The 21,410-nt window shown below is 49.0% G+C and overlaps 1 protein-coding gene across 2 annotated transcripts in view; it reads right to left on the reverse strand.

Annotated features, from left to right (window-relative positions):
- The window catches only part of LOC139531600 (ribosomal protein S6 kinase alpha-3-like), a 48,822-nt gene that overhangs the window by 17,603 nt on the left and 9,809 nt on the right, over nucleotides 1–21,410 (reverse strand). The window contains exons 1-13 of one of the 2 annotated variants that reach the window (XM_071328195.1): nucleotides 16,345–16,566; nucleotides 10,403–10,519; nucleotides 9,718–9,799; nucleotides 6,663–6,743; nucleotides 6,501–6,580; nucleotides 4,830–4,936; nucleotides 4,595–4,632; nucleotides 2,368–2,510; nucleotides 2,136–2,206; nucleotides 668–756; nucleotides 480–544; nucleotides 288–390; nucleotides 10–122 (exon numbers count right to left, since the gene is read on the reverse strand). In XM_071328195.1, coding sequence (XP_071184296.1) covers nucleotides 10–122; nucleotides 288–390; nucleotides 480–544; nucleotides 668–756; nucleotides 2,136–2,206; nucleotides 2,368–2,510; nucleotides 4,595–4,632; nucleotides 4,830–4,936; nucleotides 6,501–6,580; nucleotides 6,663–6,743; nucleotides 9,718–9,799; nucleotides 10,403–10,519; nucleotides 16,345–16,548 — 1,293 coding nt within the window. In that variant the 5' untranslated portion in view covers nucleotides 16,549–16,566. Of the gene's footprint in view, nucleotides 1–9; nucleotides 123–287; nucleotides 391–479; nucleotides 545–667; nucleotides 757–2,135; nucleotides 2,207–2,367; nucleotides 2,511–4,594; nucleotides 4,633–4,829; nucleotides 4,937–6,500; nucleotides 6,581–6,662; nucleotides 6,744–9,717; nucleotides 9,800–10,402; nucleotides 10,520–16,344; nucleotides 16,567–21,410 lie in introns of those variants that run through there. The other variant, XM_071328194.1, reaches the window with a different exon arrangement.

The following is a 21,410-nucleotide window of genomic DNA, read 5'->3' on the forward strand; positions in this document are numbered from 1 at the left end:
TGTGTGTACCTGTACTACAGTAGTCTGTAGTGGTTGTGTCTCTTCCTCTGATGTAATGGCTACAAAGCTGAATCCTCGGAACAGCTGGTGGGCGTTGGCACTGGGCGGAACCCCCGGGGAATCTACACACACAAGTGGTTGAATGTCAAAAGATGAAAGAGTAATTGACGCATGGATGGATAGAGAGACGTGTGTGTGCGCACGCAAGCGTGTGTGTGTGCATGTGTGTGTGCATGTGTGCGTGTGTGTGTGCATGTGTGTGCGAGTGTGTGTGCGTGTGTGTGTACCTTTGGGTGTTTTAGCGGTGAACTCTGGGTCGAAATAGAAGGTGTCGTCAGGTCGTCCCGTAGCAGGCTTGAAGGGAGGGTGGAGCTCTCTACGGAACAGTTTCTACACACAGAGATAGAGAACACATGATATGGTATATAGTGACTCTATAGCCTCTGAAACACAGTGAGAAGAGACGTCACATCACTCACGTTCCAGTCTATGGTGCAGTAGAAGTGATGTCTTTTAATCTCCTCCACTCCGTCTGGGCCGGCCCCTACAGAGAACAGAACCAGAAGTTACACTTCAGCACAGATCTGGGATCAGATTACCTCCCTCAATCCTAACATTAACCATTAGGGGGAAATCTTAACCCTGACATAAGATCAGGTTGTGTTACCTAGCCTGTTAGTAGGGTTGCGTTTGAAAAGGTTCCTCAGGAGACTTTGGGCTTCGGAACTCAAAAACTGTGGCATCCCCAACTTAGCCCTGAGGAGAGAGAGAGAGAGAGAGAGGTAAAGAAAGAACGGAAGGAATGCAGAAGGGAAGGCAGTGATAGAGAGACAATAGAGAACATGAGACAGTGCAGATATTGACACAGTCATCATATATCAACCTGTATTCAATCTGACTGAATGCTGAAGTCCAGACACCCAGTATCAGTAACACACACGGGAAACTAACTCAGCGTTTAACAGAAACCATCTCAGCAGTCTAGAGAGAGAAACATTGTCAACACATTCCACTGAGAGGGAGAGATAAATCATTCTGTGTTGAAATCTCTCTTACCCATCTCTTTTGCACTTTCCTGCACCCTTCCTCTCTTTACCATTCCATCTCTCTCCTTCTTTACCCCCCTCTTTCTCTCCATCTCTCCCCTCTTCCACCCTTCCTCTCTTTACCATTCCATCTCTCTCCTTCTTTACCCCCCCTTTCTCTCCATCTCTCCCCTCTTCCACCCTTCCTCTCTCTCTCTCCCTCTCTCTCTCTCTCTCCCTCTTTCTCTCCATCTCTCCCCTCGTCCACCCTTCCTTTCTCTCTCTCCCTCTCTCTCTCTCTCCCTCTTTCTCTCCATCTCTCCCCTCTTCCACCCTTCCTCTCTCTCTCTCTCTCTCTCTCTCTCTCTCTCTCTCTCTCTCTTTCTCTCCATCTCTCCCCTCTTCCACCCTTCCTCTCTCTCTCTCCCTCTTTCTCTCCATCTTTCCCCTCTTCCACCCCCCCTCTCTCTCCCTCTCCATCTCTCCCCTCTTCCACCCTTCCTCTCTCTCTCTCTCTCTCTCTCTCTCTCTCTCTCTCTCTCTCTCTCTCTCTCTCTCTCTCTCTCTCTCTCTCTCCATCTCTCCCCTCTTCCACCATTCCTCTCTCCCTCTCTCTCTCTCCCTCTCCCTCTCTCTCTCTCTCCCTCTTTCTCCCCATCTCTTCCACCCTTCCTCTCTTTACCATTCCATCTCTCTCCTTCTTTACCCCCCCTTTCTCTCCATCTTTCCCCTCTTCCACCCCCCCCTCTCTCTCTCTCTCCCTCTCCATCTCTCCCCTCTTCCATCCTTCCTCTCTCTCTCTCTCTCTCTCTCCCCATCTCTCCCCTCTTCCCCCTCCCTCTCTCCGCCTCTCTCATACCCTCCCTATATCTCCCCCCCTTTCTGTCATCAACATCTAACAGCCCACTTAGCTATGTCCATTTACCTGCTTGTATCACTCTTCTAGTCTGTCCAACCATAATGCCCTCCTGCTAAGTGGAACAACTAGCTCATGTATTGTTAATCCCTGAGCTGCCTCAGCATGGCACAAACACAAACACAGTCTTGTAAACACATTACTCCAGTGAGATGACAGAAGATCAAGTGGTTGACCCGGTGGAAGAGACTCACTTGAGGATCATGGCCATGGTCTCCTTGCGGTCTTTCCCCTGGAATGGTAGCGTTCCGGTCAGCATCTCAAACTGCCAGAGGTTGAAGAGAAAAATACTTTCACACAACCTACCAACCAACCCAACTACAACGTAACTACAACCTAACCACAACCTAACCACAACCTGTAACACAACACAAATAAGGAACAGGTAAATAAACCATATAAGGTGTGTGACTCCGCCCCTCTCACCATGAGCACGCCGTAGGACCACCAATCAGCGCTGGTGGTGTGGCCTCTCCTGTTGACCACCTCCGGAGCCATGTACTCCACCGTCCCACAGAACGAATAGGCCTTGTTCTCATGGTCTATAGACTCCTTACTGAGGCCGAAGTCTACACACACACACCAACACACATAAACACACGAGTAAGCCTTGTTCTCATGGTCTATAGACTCCTTACTGAGGCCGAAGTCTACACACACACACCAACACACATAAACACACGAGTAAGCCTTGTTCTCATGGTCTATAGACTCCTTACTGAGGCCGAAGTCTACACACACACCAACACACATAAACACACGAATAGGCCTTGTTCTCATGGTCTATAGACTCCTTACTGAGGCCGAAGTCTAAACACACACACCAACACACATAAACACACGAGTAAGCCTTGTTCTCATGGTCTATAGACTCCTTACTGAGGCCGAAGTCTACACACACACCAACACACATAAACACACGAGTAAGCCTTGTTCTCATGGTCTATAGACTCCTTACTGAGGCCGAAGTCTACACACACACACCAACACACATAAACACACGAGTAAGCCTTGTTCTCATGGTCTATAGACTCCTTACTGAGGCCGAAGTCTACACACACACCAACACACATAAACACACGAGTAAGCCTTGTTCTCAGGGTCTATAGACTCCTTACTGAGGCCGAAGTCTACACACACACCAACACACATAAACACACGAGTAAGCCTTGTTCTCATGGTCTATAGACTCCTTACTGAGGCCGAAGTCTACACACACACACCAACACACATAAACACACGAGTAAGCCTTGTTTTCATGGTCTATAGACTCCTTACTGAGGCCGAAGTCTACACACACACCAACACACATAAACACACGAGTAAGCCTTGTTCTCAGGGTCTATAGACTCCTTACTGAGGCCGAAGTCTACACACACACCAACACACATAAACACACGAATAGGCCTTGTTCTCATGGTCTATAGACTCCTTACTGAGGCCGAAGTCTAAACACACACACCAACACACATAAACACACGAGTAAGCCTTGTTCTCATGGTCTATAGACTCCTTACTGAGGCCGAAGTCTAAACACACACACCAACACACATAAACACACGAGTAAGCCTTGTTCTCATGGTCTATAGACTCCTTACTGAGGCCGAAGTCTACACACACACACCAACACACATAAACACACGAGTAAGCCTTGTTCTCATGGTCTATAGACTCCTTACTGAGGCCGAAGTCTACACACACACCAACACACATAAACACACGAGTAAGCCTTGTTCTCATGGTCTATAGACTCCTTACTGAGGCCGAAGTCTACACACACACACCAACACACATAAACACACGAGTAAGCCTTGTTCTCATGGTCTATAGACTCCTTACTGAGGCCGAAGTCTACACACACACACCAACACACATAAACACACGAGTAAGCCTTGTTCTCATGGTCTATAGACTCCTTACTGAGGCCGAAGTCTACACACACACCAACACACATAAACACACGAGTAAGCCTTGTTCTCAGGGTCTATAGACTCCTTACTGAGGCCGAAGTCTACACACACACCAACACACATAAACACACGAATAGGCCTTGTTCTCATGGTCTATAGACTCCTTACTGAGGCCGAAGTCTAAACACACACACCAACACACATAAACACACGAGTAAGCCTTGTTCTCATGGTCTATAGACTCCTTACTGAGGCCGAAGTCTACACACACACACCAACACACATAAACACACGAGTAAGCCTTGTTCTCATGGTCTATAGACTCCTTACTGAGGCCGAAGTCTACACACACACACCAACACACATAAACACACGAGTAAGCCTTGTTCTCAGGGTCTATAGACTCCTTACTGAGGCCGAAGTCTACACACACACCAACACACATAAACACACGAGTAAGCCTTGTTCTCAGGGTCTATAGACTCCTTACTGAGGCCGAAGTCTACACACACACACCAACACACATAAACACACACACACACACACACACACACACACACACACACACACACACACACACACACACACACACACACACACACACACACACACCAACACACATAAACACACACACACATAAACACACGAGTAAGCTTTGTTCTCAGGACATACTGTCTGCAGTGAGAATAGACACATTCAAAAATATAAACAAAACACACACACACAGGTCTGATTTTACTCACCCGTCAGCTTAATGTGTCCCTCCTCGTCTAGCAGAATGCTGAAAAGACAGAAATAGATCTTTAGACAAAGATACTAAACATGTGTGTGTGTGTGTGTGTGTGTGTGTGTGTGTGTGTGTGTGTGTGTGTGTGTGTGTGTGTGTGTGTGTGTGTGTGTGTCTCTGTGTGTGTGTCTCTGTGTGTGTGTCTCTGTGTGTGTGTCTCTGTGTGTGTGTCTCTGTGTGTGTGTATGTACTTCTCTGGTTTGAGGTCTCTATAGATGATGCCCAGGCTGTGAAGGTGGTCCAGGGCCAGGGCCAACTCTGCCAGGTAGAACTTCACATCCTCCTCTGTGAACATCACCTACACACACAGAGGAGAGGAGGGTGAGACCCCACACACACACACACAGAGGAGAGGAGGGTGAGACCCCACACACACACACAGAGGAGAGGAGGGTGAGACCCCACACACACACAGAGAGGAGAGGAGGGTGAGACCCCCCACCTACACACAGAGGAGAGGAGGGTGAGACCCCACACACACACACAGAGAGAGGAGAGGAGGGTGAGACCCCCCACACACACACAGAGAGGAGAGGAGGATGAGACCCCCCACACACACACAGACAGGAGGGTGAGACCCCCCACCTACACACAGAGAGGAGAGGAGGGTGAGACCCCACACACACACAGAGAGGAGAGGAGGGTGAGACCCCCCACCTACACACAGAGAGGAGAGGAGGGTGAGACCCCACACACACACACAGAGGAGAGGAGGGTGAGACCCCCCACACACACACAGAGGAGAGGAGGGTGAGACCCCACACACACACACACAGAGGAGAGGAGGGTGAGACCCCCCACACACACACACAGAGGAGAGGAGGGTGAGACCCCCCACCTACACACAGAGAGGAGAGAAGGGTGAGACCCCACACACACACAGAGAGAGGAGAGGAGGGTGAGACCCCCCACACACACACAGAGAGGAGAGGAGGATGAGACCCCCAACCTACACACAGAGAGGAGAGAAGGGTGAGACCCCCCACCTACACACAGAGAGGAGAGGAGGGTGAGACCCCACACACACACACAGAGAGGAGAGGAGGGTGAGACCCCCCACAGACACACACAGACAGGAGGGTGAGACCCCCCACCTACACACAGAGAGGAGAGGAGGGTGAGACCCCCCACACACACACAGAGAGGAGGGTGAGACCCCTCACACACACACAGAGAGGAGAGGAGGGTGAGACCCCACACACACACACACAGAGAGGAGAGGGGAAGGTGAGACACACAGACGCCACACCAACACACACGCCACTCCAACACACACGCCACACCAACACACAGCCACACCAACACACACACACCAACACACACACACGCCACACCAACACACACGCCACACCAAAACACACGCCACACCAACACACACGCCACTCCAACACACACGCCACTCCAACACACACGCCACACCAACACACACGCCACACCAACACACACGCCACACCAACACACACGCCACACCAACACACACGCCACACCAACACACACGCCACTCCAACACACACGCCACTCCAACACACACGCCACACCAACACACACGCCACACCAACACACACGCCACTCCAACACACACGCCACTCCAACACACACGCCACACCAACACACACGCCACTCCAACACACACGCCACTCCAACACACACGCCACTCCAACACACACGCCACACCAACACACACGCCACACCAACACACACGCCACACCAACACACACGCCACACCAACACACACGCCACTCCAACACACACGCCACACCAACACACGCCACACCAACACACATTTCACACCAACACACATGCCACACCAACACACACGCCACACCAACACACACGCCACACCAACACACACGTGCCCTCACCTCTTTAGACAGTCGTGTGAAGAGGTCTCCTCCTCGTAGGAAGTCCAGGATGAGGTAGAGTTTCCCTTCTGTTTGGAATGCTGAGAGACATCTGATTGGTTACCAGGGGACTGATGTTGTTATTGACTCACTGTAGTACTGAGCTGTGGTTGGCTAACTCACCATAGTGCAGTTTAACGATGAAGGGATGGTTGACCTCCACCAGAATATCTCTCTCCATCTTAGTCCTCACCCTGTCACGCACTGCAACACACACACACACACACACACACACACACACACACACACACACACACACACACACACACACACACACACACACACACACACACACACACACACACACACACACACACAGTATTAAAACATACAGAGTACACATAAATCTAGGAACAAACAGAATAAAATAAATGATCTCCGCTTGCCAACATCCATTTTGCTGATGTAGCTCTCCCTCCCACCCCATCTTATTCCCCTCTACCTATCCCCCTCCCTCTATATATCCTTCTCCCTCCCACCCCATCTTATTCCCCTCTACCTATCCCCCTCCCTCTATATATCCTTCTCCCTCCCACCCCATCTTATTCCCCTCTACCTATCCCCCTCCCTCTATATGTCCTTCTCCCTCCCACCCCATCTTATTCCCCTCTACCTATCCCCCTCCCTCTATATATCCTTCTCCCTCCCACCCCATCTTTATTCCCCTCTACCTATCCCCCTCCCTCTATATATCCTTCTCCCTCCCACCCCTTCTTTATTCCCCTCTACCTATCCCCCTCCCTCTATATATCCTTCTCCCTCCCACCCCCTCTTTATTCCCCTCTACCTATCCCCCTCCCTCTATATATCCTTCTCCCTCCCACCCCCTCTTTATTCCCCTCTACCTATCCCCCTCCCTCTATATATCTTTCTCCCTCCCACCCCCTCTTTATTCCCCTCTACCTATTCCCCTCCCTCTATATATCCTTCTCCCTCCCACCCCATCTTATTCCCCTCTACCTATCCCCCTCCCTCTATATATCCTTCTCCCTCCCACCCCATCTTTATTCCCCTCTACCTATCCCCCTCCCTCTATATATCCTTCTCCCTCCCACCCCATCTTTATTCCCCTCTACCTATCCCCCTCCCTCTATATATCCTTCTCCCTCCAACCCCCTCTTTATTCCCCTCTACCTATCCCCCTCCCTCTATATATCCTTCTCCCTCCCACCCCCTCTTTATTCCCCTCTACCCCTCCATCTATATATCCTTCTCCCTCCCACCCCATCTTTATTCCCCTCTACCTATCCCCCTCCCTCTCTATATCCTTCTCCCTCCCACCCCATCTTATTCCCCTCTACCTATCCCCCTCCCTCTATATATCCTTCTCCCTCCCACCCCCTCTTTATTCCCCTCTACCTATCCCCCTCCCTCTATATATCTTTCTCCCTCCCACCCCCTCTTTATTCCCCTCTACCTATCCCCCTCCCTCTATATATCCTTCTCCCTCCCACCCCCTCTTTATTCCCCTCTACCTATCCCCCTCCCTCTATATATCCTTCTCCCTCCCACCCCCTCTTTATTCCCCTCTACCTATCCCCCTCCCTCTATATATCCTTCTCCCTCCCACCCCATCTTATTCCCCTCTACCTATCCCCCTCCCTCTATATATCCTTCTCCCTCCCACCCCATCTTTATTCCCCTCTACCTATCCCCCTCCCTCTATATATCCTTCTCCCTCCCACCCCATCTTATTCCCCTCTACCTATCCCCCTCCCTCTATATATCCTTCTCCCTCCCACCCCATCTTATTCCCCTCTACCTATCCCCCTCCCTCTATATATCCTTCTCCCTCCCACCCCATCTTTATTCCCCTCTACCTATCCCCCTCCCTCTATATATCCTTCTCCCTCCCACCCCCTCTTTATTCCCCTCTACCCCTCCCTCTATATATCCTTCTCCCTCCCACCCCATCTTTATTCCCCTCTACCTATCCCCCTCCCTCTATATATCCTTCTCCCTCCCACCCCCTCTTTATTCCCCTCTACCCCTCCCTCTATATATCCTTCTCCCTCCCACCCCATCTTTATTCCCCTCTACCTATCCCCCTCCCTCTATATATCCTTCTCCCTCCCACCCCCTCTTTATTCCCCTCTACCTATCCCCCTCCCTCTATATATCCTTCTCCCTCCCACCCCATCTTATTCCCCTCTACCTATCCCCCTCCCTCTATATATCCTTCTCCCTCCCACCCCATCTTTATTCCCCTCTACCTATCCCCCTCCCTCTATATATCCTTCTCCCTCCCACCCCCTCTTTATTCCCCTCTACCTATCCCCCTCCCTCTATATATCCTTCTCCCTCCCACCCCCTCTTTATTCCCCTCTACCTATCCCCCTCCCTCTATATATCCTTCTACCTCCCACCCCCTCTTTATTCCCCTCTACCTATCCCCCTCCCTCTATATATCTTTCTCCCTCCCACCCCTTCTTTATTTCCCTCTACCTATCCCCCTCCCTCTATATATCTTTCTCTCTCCCCCTCCCTCTATCGTTCTCTCTCTCTTTCCCCCTTCCTCTATCTCTCTCCCTTTCCCGCTTCCTCTATCTATCTTTTTCTCTGCCTTTCCCTCTCCCTCTCTCTCTCTTGGCATGAAAGTGGCTCCCAGATGGCAATGGATGAGTAATTGAATAAAGGAGGGAAATAAATATAAAATCAACAAGAGAGGAGGAGGAGGGGCCTGCTCCAACGGAGAGAGAGAGAGAGAGAGAGAGAGAGAGAGAGAGAGAGAGAGAGAGAGAGAGAGAGAGAGAGAGAGAAAAGAGAAAGAGAGAGAGGGAGAGAAAAGAGAGAGAATCCTTCCACTGTAGGTGAATATGAGGTCTGTGGCCAGCAGATGGTGATGGTAGTCTCTCTGAGATAAAGCAGTCTGTTGGCGTGTTCCATTTCCAACAAACAGGGCTATTACATTGTTTTCCAAGGGGGGGGGGGGGGGCTAGAGGTTCATGGCCAAGGGGAATTAACCACAGCACTTTTGGGGAGGCGCTGCTGCCCTCAGCTTCAAATGAGTGATGGAACTTTCCACTACTTCAACGCCCAACCCTGTAGAGAGCAGCGGCTTGCCATTCTAATGTGAGGCCCTGATAGTATGTCACACTGACATGATTCCAGGAGAGAAAAATGTACTTCATCTGCTCTGAAATCACCTCCCCTCTACCTCCCTCTCCATCTCCGTTACCTTTCAGTGTGGCTTTCTTCAGAACCTTCATGGCATAGAGCTGTCCTGCATCTGGACCTGTAGTCTTCTTGACCAGGAACACCTACACACACACACACACACACACACACACACACACACACACACACACACACACACACACACACACACACACACACACACACACACACACACACACACACACACACACACACACAATAATTTTGGGGGGGAAAATGATGAAAGATGAACGACAACCATGAAAACGCACACACACACAATCGTTCATTCAAAAAAGATGACAAGGTGTGAAGGGCCCTTACCTTGTGGTTGCTATAGCAACTCTCTGTCATAAGGATAAGTAATAGAAACATCAGTGGAATCAAACACACACACACACACACACACACACACACACACACACACACACACACACACACACACACACACACACACACACACACACACACACACACACACACACACACACACACACACACACACACACACACACACACATACATACACACACACACACACACACACATACACACACATACACACACACACACACACACACACACACACACACATACACACATACACACACACACACACACACACACACACACACACACACACACACACACACACACACACACACACACACACATACACACACACACACACACACACACACACACACCTTTCCGAAGGAGCCTTGTCCTAGGACCTTGCGGAGCTCGAACTGTCGAGGGTCACCCTTCTCTGACCCCTCCTTAGTATGGTTGGTGATGTTGATCTCATTGACACTCTCGTCCTCCTGTTGGACAGACACACATACAGTTGAAGTCGGACGTTTACATACACTAAGGTTGGAGTCATTAAAACTCGTTTTTCAACCACTCCACAAATTTCTTGTTAACAAATTATAGTTTTGGCAAGTCGGTTAGGACATCTACTTTGTGCATGACACAAGTCATTTTTCCAACTATTGTTTACAGACAGATTATTTCACTTATAATTCACTATATCACAATTCCAGTGGGTCAGATGTTTACATACAGTAAGTTGACTGTGCCTTTAAACAGCTTGGAAAATTCCAGAAAATTATGTCATGGCTTTAGAAGCTTCTGATAGGCTAATTGACATAATTTGAGTCAATTGGAGGTGTACCTGTGGATGTATTTCAAGGCCAACTTTCAAACTCAGTGCCTCTTTGCTTGACATCATGGGAAAATCAAAAGAAATCAGCCAAGATTTCCCCCAAAAAATTTTAGACCTCCACAAGTCTGGTTCATCCTTGGGAGAAATTTCCAAACGCATGAAGGTACCACGTTCATCTGTACAAACAATAGTACGGAAGTATAAACACCATTAGACCACGCAGCCGTCATACCGCTCAGGAAGGAGACGCGTTATGTACTTTGGTGCAAAAAGTGCAAATCAACCCCAGAACAACAGCAAAGGACGTTGTGAAGATGCTGGAGGAAACAGGTACAAAAGTATCTATATCCACAGTAAAACGAGTCCTATATCAACATAATCTGAAAGGTCGCTCAGCAAGGAAGAAGCCACTACTCCAAAACCGCCATTAAAAAGACAGACTACGGTTTGCAACTGCACATGGGAACAAAGATCGTACTTTGTAGGAATGGGCCAAAATTCACCCAACTTATTGTGGGAAGCTTGTGGAAGGCTACCTGAAACGTTTGACCCAAATTAAACAATTTAAAGGCAATGCTACCAAATACTAATTGAGTGTATGTAAACTTCTGGCCCACTGGGAATGTGATTAAATAAATAAAAGCTGAAATAAATCATTCTCTCTACTATTATTCTGACATTTCACATTCTTAAAATAAAGTGGTGATCCTAACTGACCTAAGACAGGGAATTTTTACTAGGATTAAATGTCAGGAATTGTGAAAAACTGTGTTTAAATGTATTAGGCTAAGGTGTATGTAAACTTCCGACTTCAACTGTACATTACACACACAACACACTCCAAACACAACTTAGTCACACAGTAAGCCAACGATGGACAGCTAACTTTGCAGTTGCCATGGTGCCATCCCTAATCCTTCTGCTACCTCAGAGTAACCAATGACTTCACACTGCGTTGTGTGTGTGTGTGCATGCGTGTGCATGTGTACATTTTTCACTGTCTCTCCTCTGCCTCCCCCATCACTCATTCTAGATCAGCTTCATCTCTCTCTGAAAAGCGCGAGAGAGAGTGACACACCAACAGTGGTCACTCTCCACCCTATCCCTCTGCTGCCCCCACCTCCACAACCACCCCCCCGCCCCCTCCTGTTTCACAGCTCATGTCATCAACGCCCAAATATGGAATTTCACACCTCTGTATGCAAATTTGTCCACATCTCCAGATGTCACTAACAGGATGGAGCTCATATTCAGCTTTATAACCATCATATGCAATGTTCCCTCAAATTCTTTTCAGTGCTGAGCAAATTTGAACGTTGTGAAAATTCTGTGCAACTTCCAGTGCGTTTTTACTGTGTACGCTGAGGCTGTATCCGCTTTAAGTTACAGTTATAACATTGGCCATGTAGGCTACTGTGGCTATTTGATCATAATGTAGGCCTGCCAGAGTGGCCTACCATCAAAAACTATGGAGAAAATGCATCCCATAACATTTTAACATGGAAATAGCTGTACTATCATTCAGGCTACCGTAGCAGCCAATGTGTGGTGTTCAATGTAGGCCAACATTCCATGAGACATTAGAAAAAACATGCAGGGCTTGACATTAACCTGTTTATCCACTTGTCGTTCAGACAAGGAGGTACTGAAAATGTTGTGTTGTTTGATGCAAGAAACCACTTTACAAAATAAAATGCATTATTATTCCCATACCATTATTACAGAAAATCAGACAAATTATTCTACCCTCTGCCTATTGTCTCCTTAGCTTATTCAAGCCTGTCTTAAAATACAACACTGCCACTTTAAGTTTAAAAAAAAGCTCTTTACCTGACTCCCTTTTCAAAGTTGCCTATAAATGTACATGTTTTGTGCTCTTCTAGGAAGCAATCACTCCTCTAATGCTGACTACATATGATCTATAACTGGGCTAATAACTCACTAACTAGCAAAGCATATGAACATATATGTACAAATATGCAAATTCAGGCTCTCGCTTTGATCTCAAAACAAGCGCATCTACTCATGACCGCTCATGTTGTAAACACAGTCCAGTTCAAAGTAAATGGTACAGATCCATATATAGCAATGGTCTATTTGCATGTAGGCCTACTGCAGCTCTGATTGTTCCTACAATCACCGGTCTATGTAGAGTATGGGCTGAGTAGTGTGTGTCAATGCAATAGAATCCTACTCCGATGCGTTCTGCCTACAATAAAAGCTCTTGCATAGTTTGTTTTGTTTCGGTATGTTGCATTGAAAGTGGATAATATTGTGTTGATTCGATCACAATTGCCACAGTAAAGGGAAACATTGATGGTGTTAACAGGGAAAACTCTAGAACAGTGGTCACCAACCTTTTCTGAGTCAAGATCACTTTGAGTCTACCGCTCAGATATCTTTTTGACATGACTTTAAAAAACATAAGCCTGTGCAACATTAACCAATTAAAAACAGTACTGTAGCAACGAGGTTTGTGCATTATGCTGTCTCCTGGAGATTAACGTACTTTGGTGCAAAAAATGCAAATCAATCCCAGAACAACAGCAAAGGACCTTCTGAAGATGCTGGAGGAAACAGATACAAAAGAATCTATATCCACAGTAAAACAAGCCCTATATCCACATAACCTGAAAGGCCACTCAGCAAGGAAGAAGCCACTGCTCCAAAACCGCCATAAAAAAAGCCAGACTATGGATTGCAGCTGCACATGGGGACAAAGATCGTACTTTTTGGAGAAATGTCCTCTGGTCTGATGAAACAAAAATAGAACGGTTTGGCCGTAATGACCATTGTTATATTTGGAGGAAAAACAGGGAGGCTTGCAAAACGAAGAACACCATCCCAACCAGGAAGCACGGGAGTGGCAGGATCATGTTGTGGGGGTGCTTTGCTGCAGGAGGGACTGGTGCAGTCACAAAATAGATGGCATCATGAGGCAGGAAAATTATGTGGCTATATTGAAGCAACATCTCAAGACATCTGTCAGGAAGTTAAAGCTTGGTCGCAAATGGGTCTTCCAAATGGACAATGACCCCAAGCATACTTCCAAAGTTGTGGCAAAATGGCTTAAGGACAACAAAGTCAAGGTATTGGAGTGGCCATCACAAAGCCCTGACCTCAATCCTATAGAAAATTTGTGGATAGAACTGAAAAAGCGTGTGTCAGGAGGAATGGGCCAAAATTCACCCAACTTATTGTGGGAAGCTTGTGGAAGGCTACCCGAAACATTTGACCCAACTTAAACAATTTAAAGGCAAGGCTACCAAATATTAATTGAGTGTATGTAAACTTCTGACCCACTGGGAATGTGATGAAATAAATAAAAGCTGAAATAAATCATTCTCTCTACTATTATTCTGACATTTCATATTCTTAAAATAAAGTGGTGATCCTAACTGACCTAAGACAGGGAATTTTTACTAAGATGAAATGTCAGGAATTGTGAAAAACTGAGTATAAATGTTTTTGGCTAAGGTGTGTGTAAACTTCCGACTTCAACTGTACATTACACACACAACACACTCCAAACACAACTTAGTCACACAGTAAGCCAACGATGGACAGCTAACTTTGCAGTTGCAGAGATATTTCAGACTGTTTGGACCATGAGGTATTTCATTGTGTGTGTGTGTGTGTGTTTGTGTGTGTCTGTGAATCACACCACAGATGGAGGATCAGAGAGGACGCTCATATAGCACTTCTTAATCACAGGATTAAAACTGTACAACACCTGCACACACACACACACACACACACACACACACACACACACACACACACACACACACACACACACACACACACACACACACACACACACACACACACACACACACACACACACACACACACACACACACACACACACCACCTCTTTTCTTATACAACCACACCATTCGTGTTCCATGTGTTCCGTGCGTGCGCGCATGTGTGTCATTAAACTACAGAGGGAGTGTAATTCCAACCCTCCCAGATCACTAGAACTCAATCACACAGTAGCTGCATGGGCCAATTCATTTAATGACGTCAATTAAACTAATGAAGTGTACAGATCTAATCAAGAGTCATTGTAATGAGCAACATATAAATCGGAGAGAAAAGAACAGCATCACACAAGAGAATAATGTTAGCTGGAATGTTCTCTATCTTCCATGGAATTATCTTTCAGAATTATTCTTTTAATTCTGAAATAAACACAGACAAACACCCGAGGCAAGTTTAAGTCCACATCAGCTCTAGGACAGACAGCAGTAACCCGACACACACACTCCAGCATAGCGTTTCTATACACACACAGTTCTGTACTCACAGCTCCCTGAGGGTCGGAACACACACACAGTTCCGTACTCACAGCCCCCTGGGGGTCAGAACACACACACAGTTCCGTACTCACAGCCCCCTGGGGGTCAGAACACACACACAGTTCCGTACTCACAGCCCCCTGGGGGTCAGAACAAACACACAGTTCCGTACTCACAGCCCCCTGGGGGTCAGAACACACACAGTTCCGTACTCACAGCCCCCTGGGGGTCGGAACACACACACAGTTCCGTACTCACAGCTCCCTGGGGGTCGGAACACACACACAGTTCCGTACTCACAGCTCCCTGGGGGTCGGAACACACACACAGTTCTGTACTCACAGCCCCCTGGGGGCAGAACACACACACAGTTCTGTACTCACAGCCCCCTGGGGGTCAGAACAAACACACAGTTCCGTACTCACAGCCCCCTGGGGGTCAGAACACACACACAGTTCCGTACTCACAGCCCCCTGGGGGTCGGAACACACACACAGTTCCGTACTCACAGCTCCCTGGGGGTTGGAACACACACACAGTTCCGTACTCACAGCTCCCTGGGGGTCGGAACACACACACAGTTCCGTACTCACAGCCACCTGGGGGTCAGAACACACTCACAGATCCGTACTCACAGCCCCCTGGGGGTCAGAACACACACACAGTTCTGTACTCACAGCTCCCTGGGGGTCGGAACACACACACAGTTCCGTACTCACAGCCACCTGGGGGTCAGAACACACTCACAGATCCGTACTCACAGCCCCCTGGGGGTCAGAACACACACACAGTTCTGTACTCACAGCTCCCTGGGGTCGGAACACACACACAGTTCCGTACTCACAGCCCCCTGGGGGTCAGAACACACACACAGTTCCGTACTCACAGCCACCTGGGGGTCAGAACACACACACAGTTCCGTACTCACAGCCCCTGGGGGTCAGAACACACACAGTTCCGTACTCACAGCTCCCTGGGGGTCAGAACACAGACACAGTTCCGTACTCACAGCCCCCTGGGGGTCAGAACACACACACAGTTCCGTACTCACAGCCCCCTGGGGGTCAGAACACACACACAGTTCCGTACTCACAGCCCCCTGGGGGTCAGAACACACACACAGTTCCGTACTCACAGCCCCCTGGGGGTCAGAACACACACACAGTTCCGTACTCACAGCCCCCTTGGGGTCGGAACATCCCCATCCTGCCCTAGTAAACAGGCCCCGGTCCCGCTCCTTTCCGGTAGAGTTTCCGGTGCAGTTCCTGGTAAGATCTCCAGTAAAGTTTTGGATCAGTAGACAACCTAGAGCCTTGAGTCTGGTCCTCAGTCCTCTAGTTAAAACACCAAGAGACACACACACTGCTTTGGCCTCAGTCATACCTAACCACACACTGTCCTCTGGATAGCTACGCACCGGATGTGTGTGTGAGAGATGTAGAGTGAGTGAAAGTTTAAGAGCATGTTGCAGTGTGTGCGAGGGGAGGTGTGTGTTTGTGACCCAGTCAGGGGGAACACAAGATATCCAAACTGGGATCCCCCTTAAACCCCTCCTTAAACCCCTCCTTAACCTCCTACCCTTAGTTTCCATCATGTGATCTGGAGATCCACACACACACGTACTGGGAAAAATGCACACACACACACACACACACACACACACACACACACACACACACACACACACACACACACACACACACACACACACACACACACACACACACACACACACACACACACACACACACACACACACACACACACACACACACACAAAGAAGCGTGTCTCAGGATATGAGAGCGTAGCTGGGATTACAGGCAGCTGTTGTGCGAGGCCTATCACCTTCCCCATGAGCGCAACCTCACTAATTGTCCCCACACAATAAGAACAATAAGTCCTGATGTTCTTCTGGGAGGACAGACCTCTACTAGTTCTAAACCACACTTTTCTTCACTTGAACAGTGACATTAAGATCAGTAAAGATAGTACAGACATTATTCTGGTGAATACAGTGTGTAGAAGAATGGACTGATAAACACAGTACTACAACACTGCTCTGGTATTAATAGTGCTGGAGCTGGTCTGTGTGTGTTAAGCCTCCATGTGTGTGTGTGTGTGTGTGTGTGTGTGTGTGTGTGTGTGTGTGTGTGTGTGTGTGTGTGTGTGTGTGTGTGTGTGTGTGTGTGTGTGTGTGTGTGTGTGTGTGTGTGTGTGTGTGTGTGTGTGTGTATGTATGTGCGTGTGAACGTGTATTAGGCTCTAAGTCTCTGTGTGACGGTGGCTTCCATGGATTGCGAGAGAGGAATTCCAGGCAATCTGTGTCCCTAAGCCACTTATGCAACCTAATTAAGAGTGCACATACAAGAGAGTCCACAGAGGGCTGATTGAGGCGCGTACTTGGGCTTTGTCAGGTTAGCAGCATATAACACATCCACTAGAGCTTAGGTCACCGTCTCAGATAACACACACACAAACACAGACAGAGAAACACACACAAACACAGACAGAGAAACACACACACACACACAAACAAACGCAGACACAGACACACACATACACACACATATAAACAAAAAAACACACACACACACACACACACACACACACACACACACACACACACACACACACACACACACGCACACACACACGCACACACACACACACACACGCTGTCCTTAGGTAACTGTCCATGAGGCATTCTACAGACCAGCCAGGCCACCCGTGATACAAGTCAATATTGGACGTCCATCCATGTCTGAGGACGTCTGGAGATGACGTGGAAACCGGACCCTAGGGGCAACACTGTTACCTTCAAGTAGGTTTCAGTTCTGCTAGGGTGTTGTGGACGGGGATGGGGGATTGGCTTAAGCATCTGCCTCAAGCGTCTGCCTCTGAATCCAAAGGTTGCAGGTTCAAATCCAGCGCTAGAAAGTTGTTTTTGCTATTTTAGTTTTAAGCCTATCCCAAACCTTAACCATTCAGAGTTCATGTCTAAACTTAACCTTAAACACTTCGAAATTTGACTTTTGGAACAACTTCGAAATTTGACGTTTGAGAAACATGAATAAACGTCTAATTCTGACGTGACACTGTGAGAGCTGGTAGCTACAGACAGTGATAGATTAACTAACAACCAATCCGAAGCAGAGAGAGAGAGGGCGAGAAAGAGATATATTATCACGTATTGAGGAGGATGGGCAGAGAGAGGACAGGACTGCATAATTTATTCAGGAACTGAATTTATCTAAATTAAAATTCCATCTCTGTCTGCTCGGCCCCATTCCAGAGAGAGACAGAGAGAAGAGGGGGACCCCACAGTCTGTCTGCTCGGCCCCATTCCAGAGAGAGACAGAGAGAAGAGGGGGACCCCACAGTCTGTCTGCTCGGCCCCATTCCAGAGAGAGACAGAGAGAAGAGGGGAACCCCACAGTCTGTCTGTACACTAGTTCTATCCTACTTAGTCTTATCAGTCTGATCTCTCTCTCTCTTTCTCTCTCTGCCTCTCTCTTTCTATCTTTCTCTCTTCTTTCTTTCTTTCTTTCTTTCTCTGACTCTCTTTCTTTCTCTCTCTGCCTCTCTCTTTCTTTCTCTCTCTGCCTCTCTCTTTCTTTCTCTCTCTGCCTCTCTCTTTCTTTCTCTCTCTGCCTCTCTCTTTCTTTCTCTCTCTGCCTCTCTTTCTTTCTCTCTCTGCCTCTCTCTTTCTTTCTCTCTCTGCCTCTCTCTTTCTTTCTCTCTCTGCCTCTCTCTTTCTTTCTCTCTCTGCCTCTCTCTTTCTTTCTCTCTCTGCCTCTCTCTTTCTTTCTCTCTCTGCCTCTCTCTTTCTTTCTCTCTCTGCCTCTCTCTTTCTTTCTCTCTCTGCCTCTCTCTTTCTTTCTCTCTCTGCCTCTCTCTTTCTTTCTCTCTCTGCCTCTCTCTTTCTTTCTCTCTCTGCCTCTCTCTTTCTTCTCTCTCTGCCTCTCTCTTTCTCTGTCTCATTACAGAAATCTCACCTCTTTATCTACAGAGCCTCGTAATCACACACACACACGAGAAGATACAGCTTTCCAATAGATATAAACACAAAGTCAACACCCACAAAGATGCTCAAAATATATAAACAGTATGTAAACACAATCCATTACTGCTGTGTGTGTGTGTGTGTGTGTGTGTGTGTGTGTGTGTGTGTGTGTGTGTGTGTGTGTGTGTGTGTGTGTGTGTGTGTGTGTGTGTGTGTTTCCTGTCTAGTGGAGGTTAACTTCCTGCTGATGGTATAGAAACACAATCCCCCTGTGTCTCCATGACAACAGACATCCCCCTGTCACCACATCAGGGAGAAAGAGGGAGTATCAGAATGAGACCAGTCTTAGAGCAGGAGAGCTGCTGGGGTCACTTTTGTCCTTCACAAGGACACTCCCCTACGTATTTATTTGTAAAGTGAAGCTAAAACTTTTCATTTGTTTTAATTTCACCTTTTATTTGAGGGTTTTTTCATACATATCTGTTTTACTGTTTAGAAATGAATGTACTTTATGTATCTAGTCCCCTCATTTGAAGGTGTCATAAGTATTTGGACAAATTCACTTATAGTGTATAACATTTAGTCAAAAGTTTAGTGTTTGGTCCCATATTCCTAGCACACAATGATTACATCAAGCTTGTGACCCTACAAACTTGTTGGATGCTTTTGCAGTTTGTTTTGGTTGTATTTCAGATAATTTTATGACCAATAGAAATTAATGGTAAATAATATATTGTGTCATTTTGGAGTCACTTTTATTGTAAATAAGAAAACAATATGTTTCTGAACACTTCTACATTAATGTGGATTCTACCATGATTATGGATAATCACGAATGAATCATGACTAATGATATGTGAGAAAGTTACAGATGCACAAAGATCAGGCATGATATCAGGTATGATATTTATGCCTCTGAGACGCTAATTGAATACAGGCCCAGAATGTGACTGTGACAAGAACATGTTGATTCAGATGGAGCGGTTCACTACTCTCTGTGGAAAGGGTCATACATGGAACCCAAAAGGGTTCTACCTGGATACAAAAGGGGACAGCCAAAGAACCCTTTAAGGTTCTACATAGCACCTTTTTTTCTAAGAGTGTAGATATCTGGCTCTGGGGGACAGGGGGATCCCAGGGTGGGGCTCTGGGGGACAGGGGGGTCCCAGGGTGGGGCTCTGGGGGACAGGGGGGTCCCAGGGTGGGGCTCTGGGGGACAGGGGGGTCCCAGGGTGGGGCTCTGGGGGACAGGGGGATCCCAGGGTGGGGCTCTGGGGGACAGGGGGGTCCCAGGGTGGGGCTCTGGGGGACAGGGGGGTCCCAGGGTGGGGCTCTGGGGGACAGGGGGTCCCAGGGTGGGGCTCTGGGGGACAGGGGGGTCCCAGGGTGGGGCTCTGGGGGACAGGGGGGTCCCAGGGTGGGGCTCTGGGGGACAGGGGGATCCCAGGGTGGGGCTCTGGGGGACAGGGGGGTCCCAGGGTGGGGCTCTGGGGGACAGGGGGGTCCCAGGGTGGGGCTCTGGGGGACAGGGGGTCCCAGGGTGGGGCTCTGGGGGACAGGGGGGTCCCAGGGTGGGGCTCTGGGGGACAGGGGGGTCCCAGGGTGGGGCTCTGGGGGACAGGGGGATCCCAGGGTGGGGCTCTGGGGGACAGGGGGGTCCCAGGGTGGGGCTCTGGGAGACAGGGGGGGTGGGGCTCTGGGGGACAGGGGGGTCCCAGGGTGGGGCTCTGGGGGACAGGGGGGTCCCAGGGTGGGGCTCTGGGGGACAGGGGGTCCCAGGGTGGGGCTCTGGGGGACAGGGGGGTCCCAGGGTGGGGCTCTGGGGGACAGGGGGGTCCCAGGATGGGGCTCTGGGGGACAGGGGGGTCCCAGGGTGGGGCTCTGGGGGACAGGGGGGTCCCAGGGTGGGGCTCTGGGGGACAGGGGGGTCCCAGGGTGGGGCTCTGGGGGACAGGGGGATCCCAGGGTGGGGCTCTGGGGGACAGGGGGATCCCAGGGTGGGGCTCTGGGGGACAGGGGGGTCCCAGGGTGGGGCTCTGGGGGACAGGGGGGTCCCAGGGTGGGGCTCTGGGGGACAGGGGGGTCCCAGGGTGGGGATCTGGGGGACAGGGGGTCCCAGGGTGGGGCTCTGGGGGACAGGGGGATCCCAGGGTGGGGCTCTGGGAGACAGGGGGGTCCCAGGGTGGGGCTCTGGGGGACAGGGGGGTCCCAGGGTGGGGCTCTGGGGGACAGGGGGATC

The sequence above is a fragment of the Salvelinus alpinus genome, chromosome 10, assembly GCF_045679555.1.
Source record: "Salvelinus alpinus chromosome 10, SLU_Salpinus.1, whole genome shotgun sequence".
NCBI classification, from domain to species: Eukaryota; Metazoa; Chordata; class Actinopteri; order Salmoniformes; family Salmonidae; genus Salvelinus; species Salvelinus alpinus.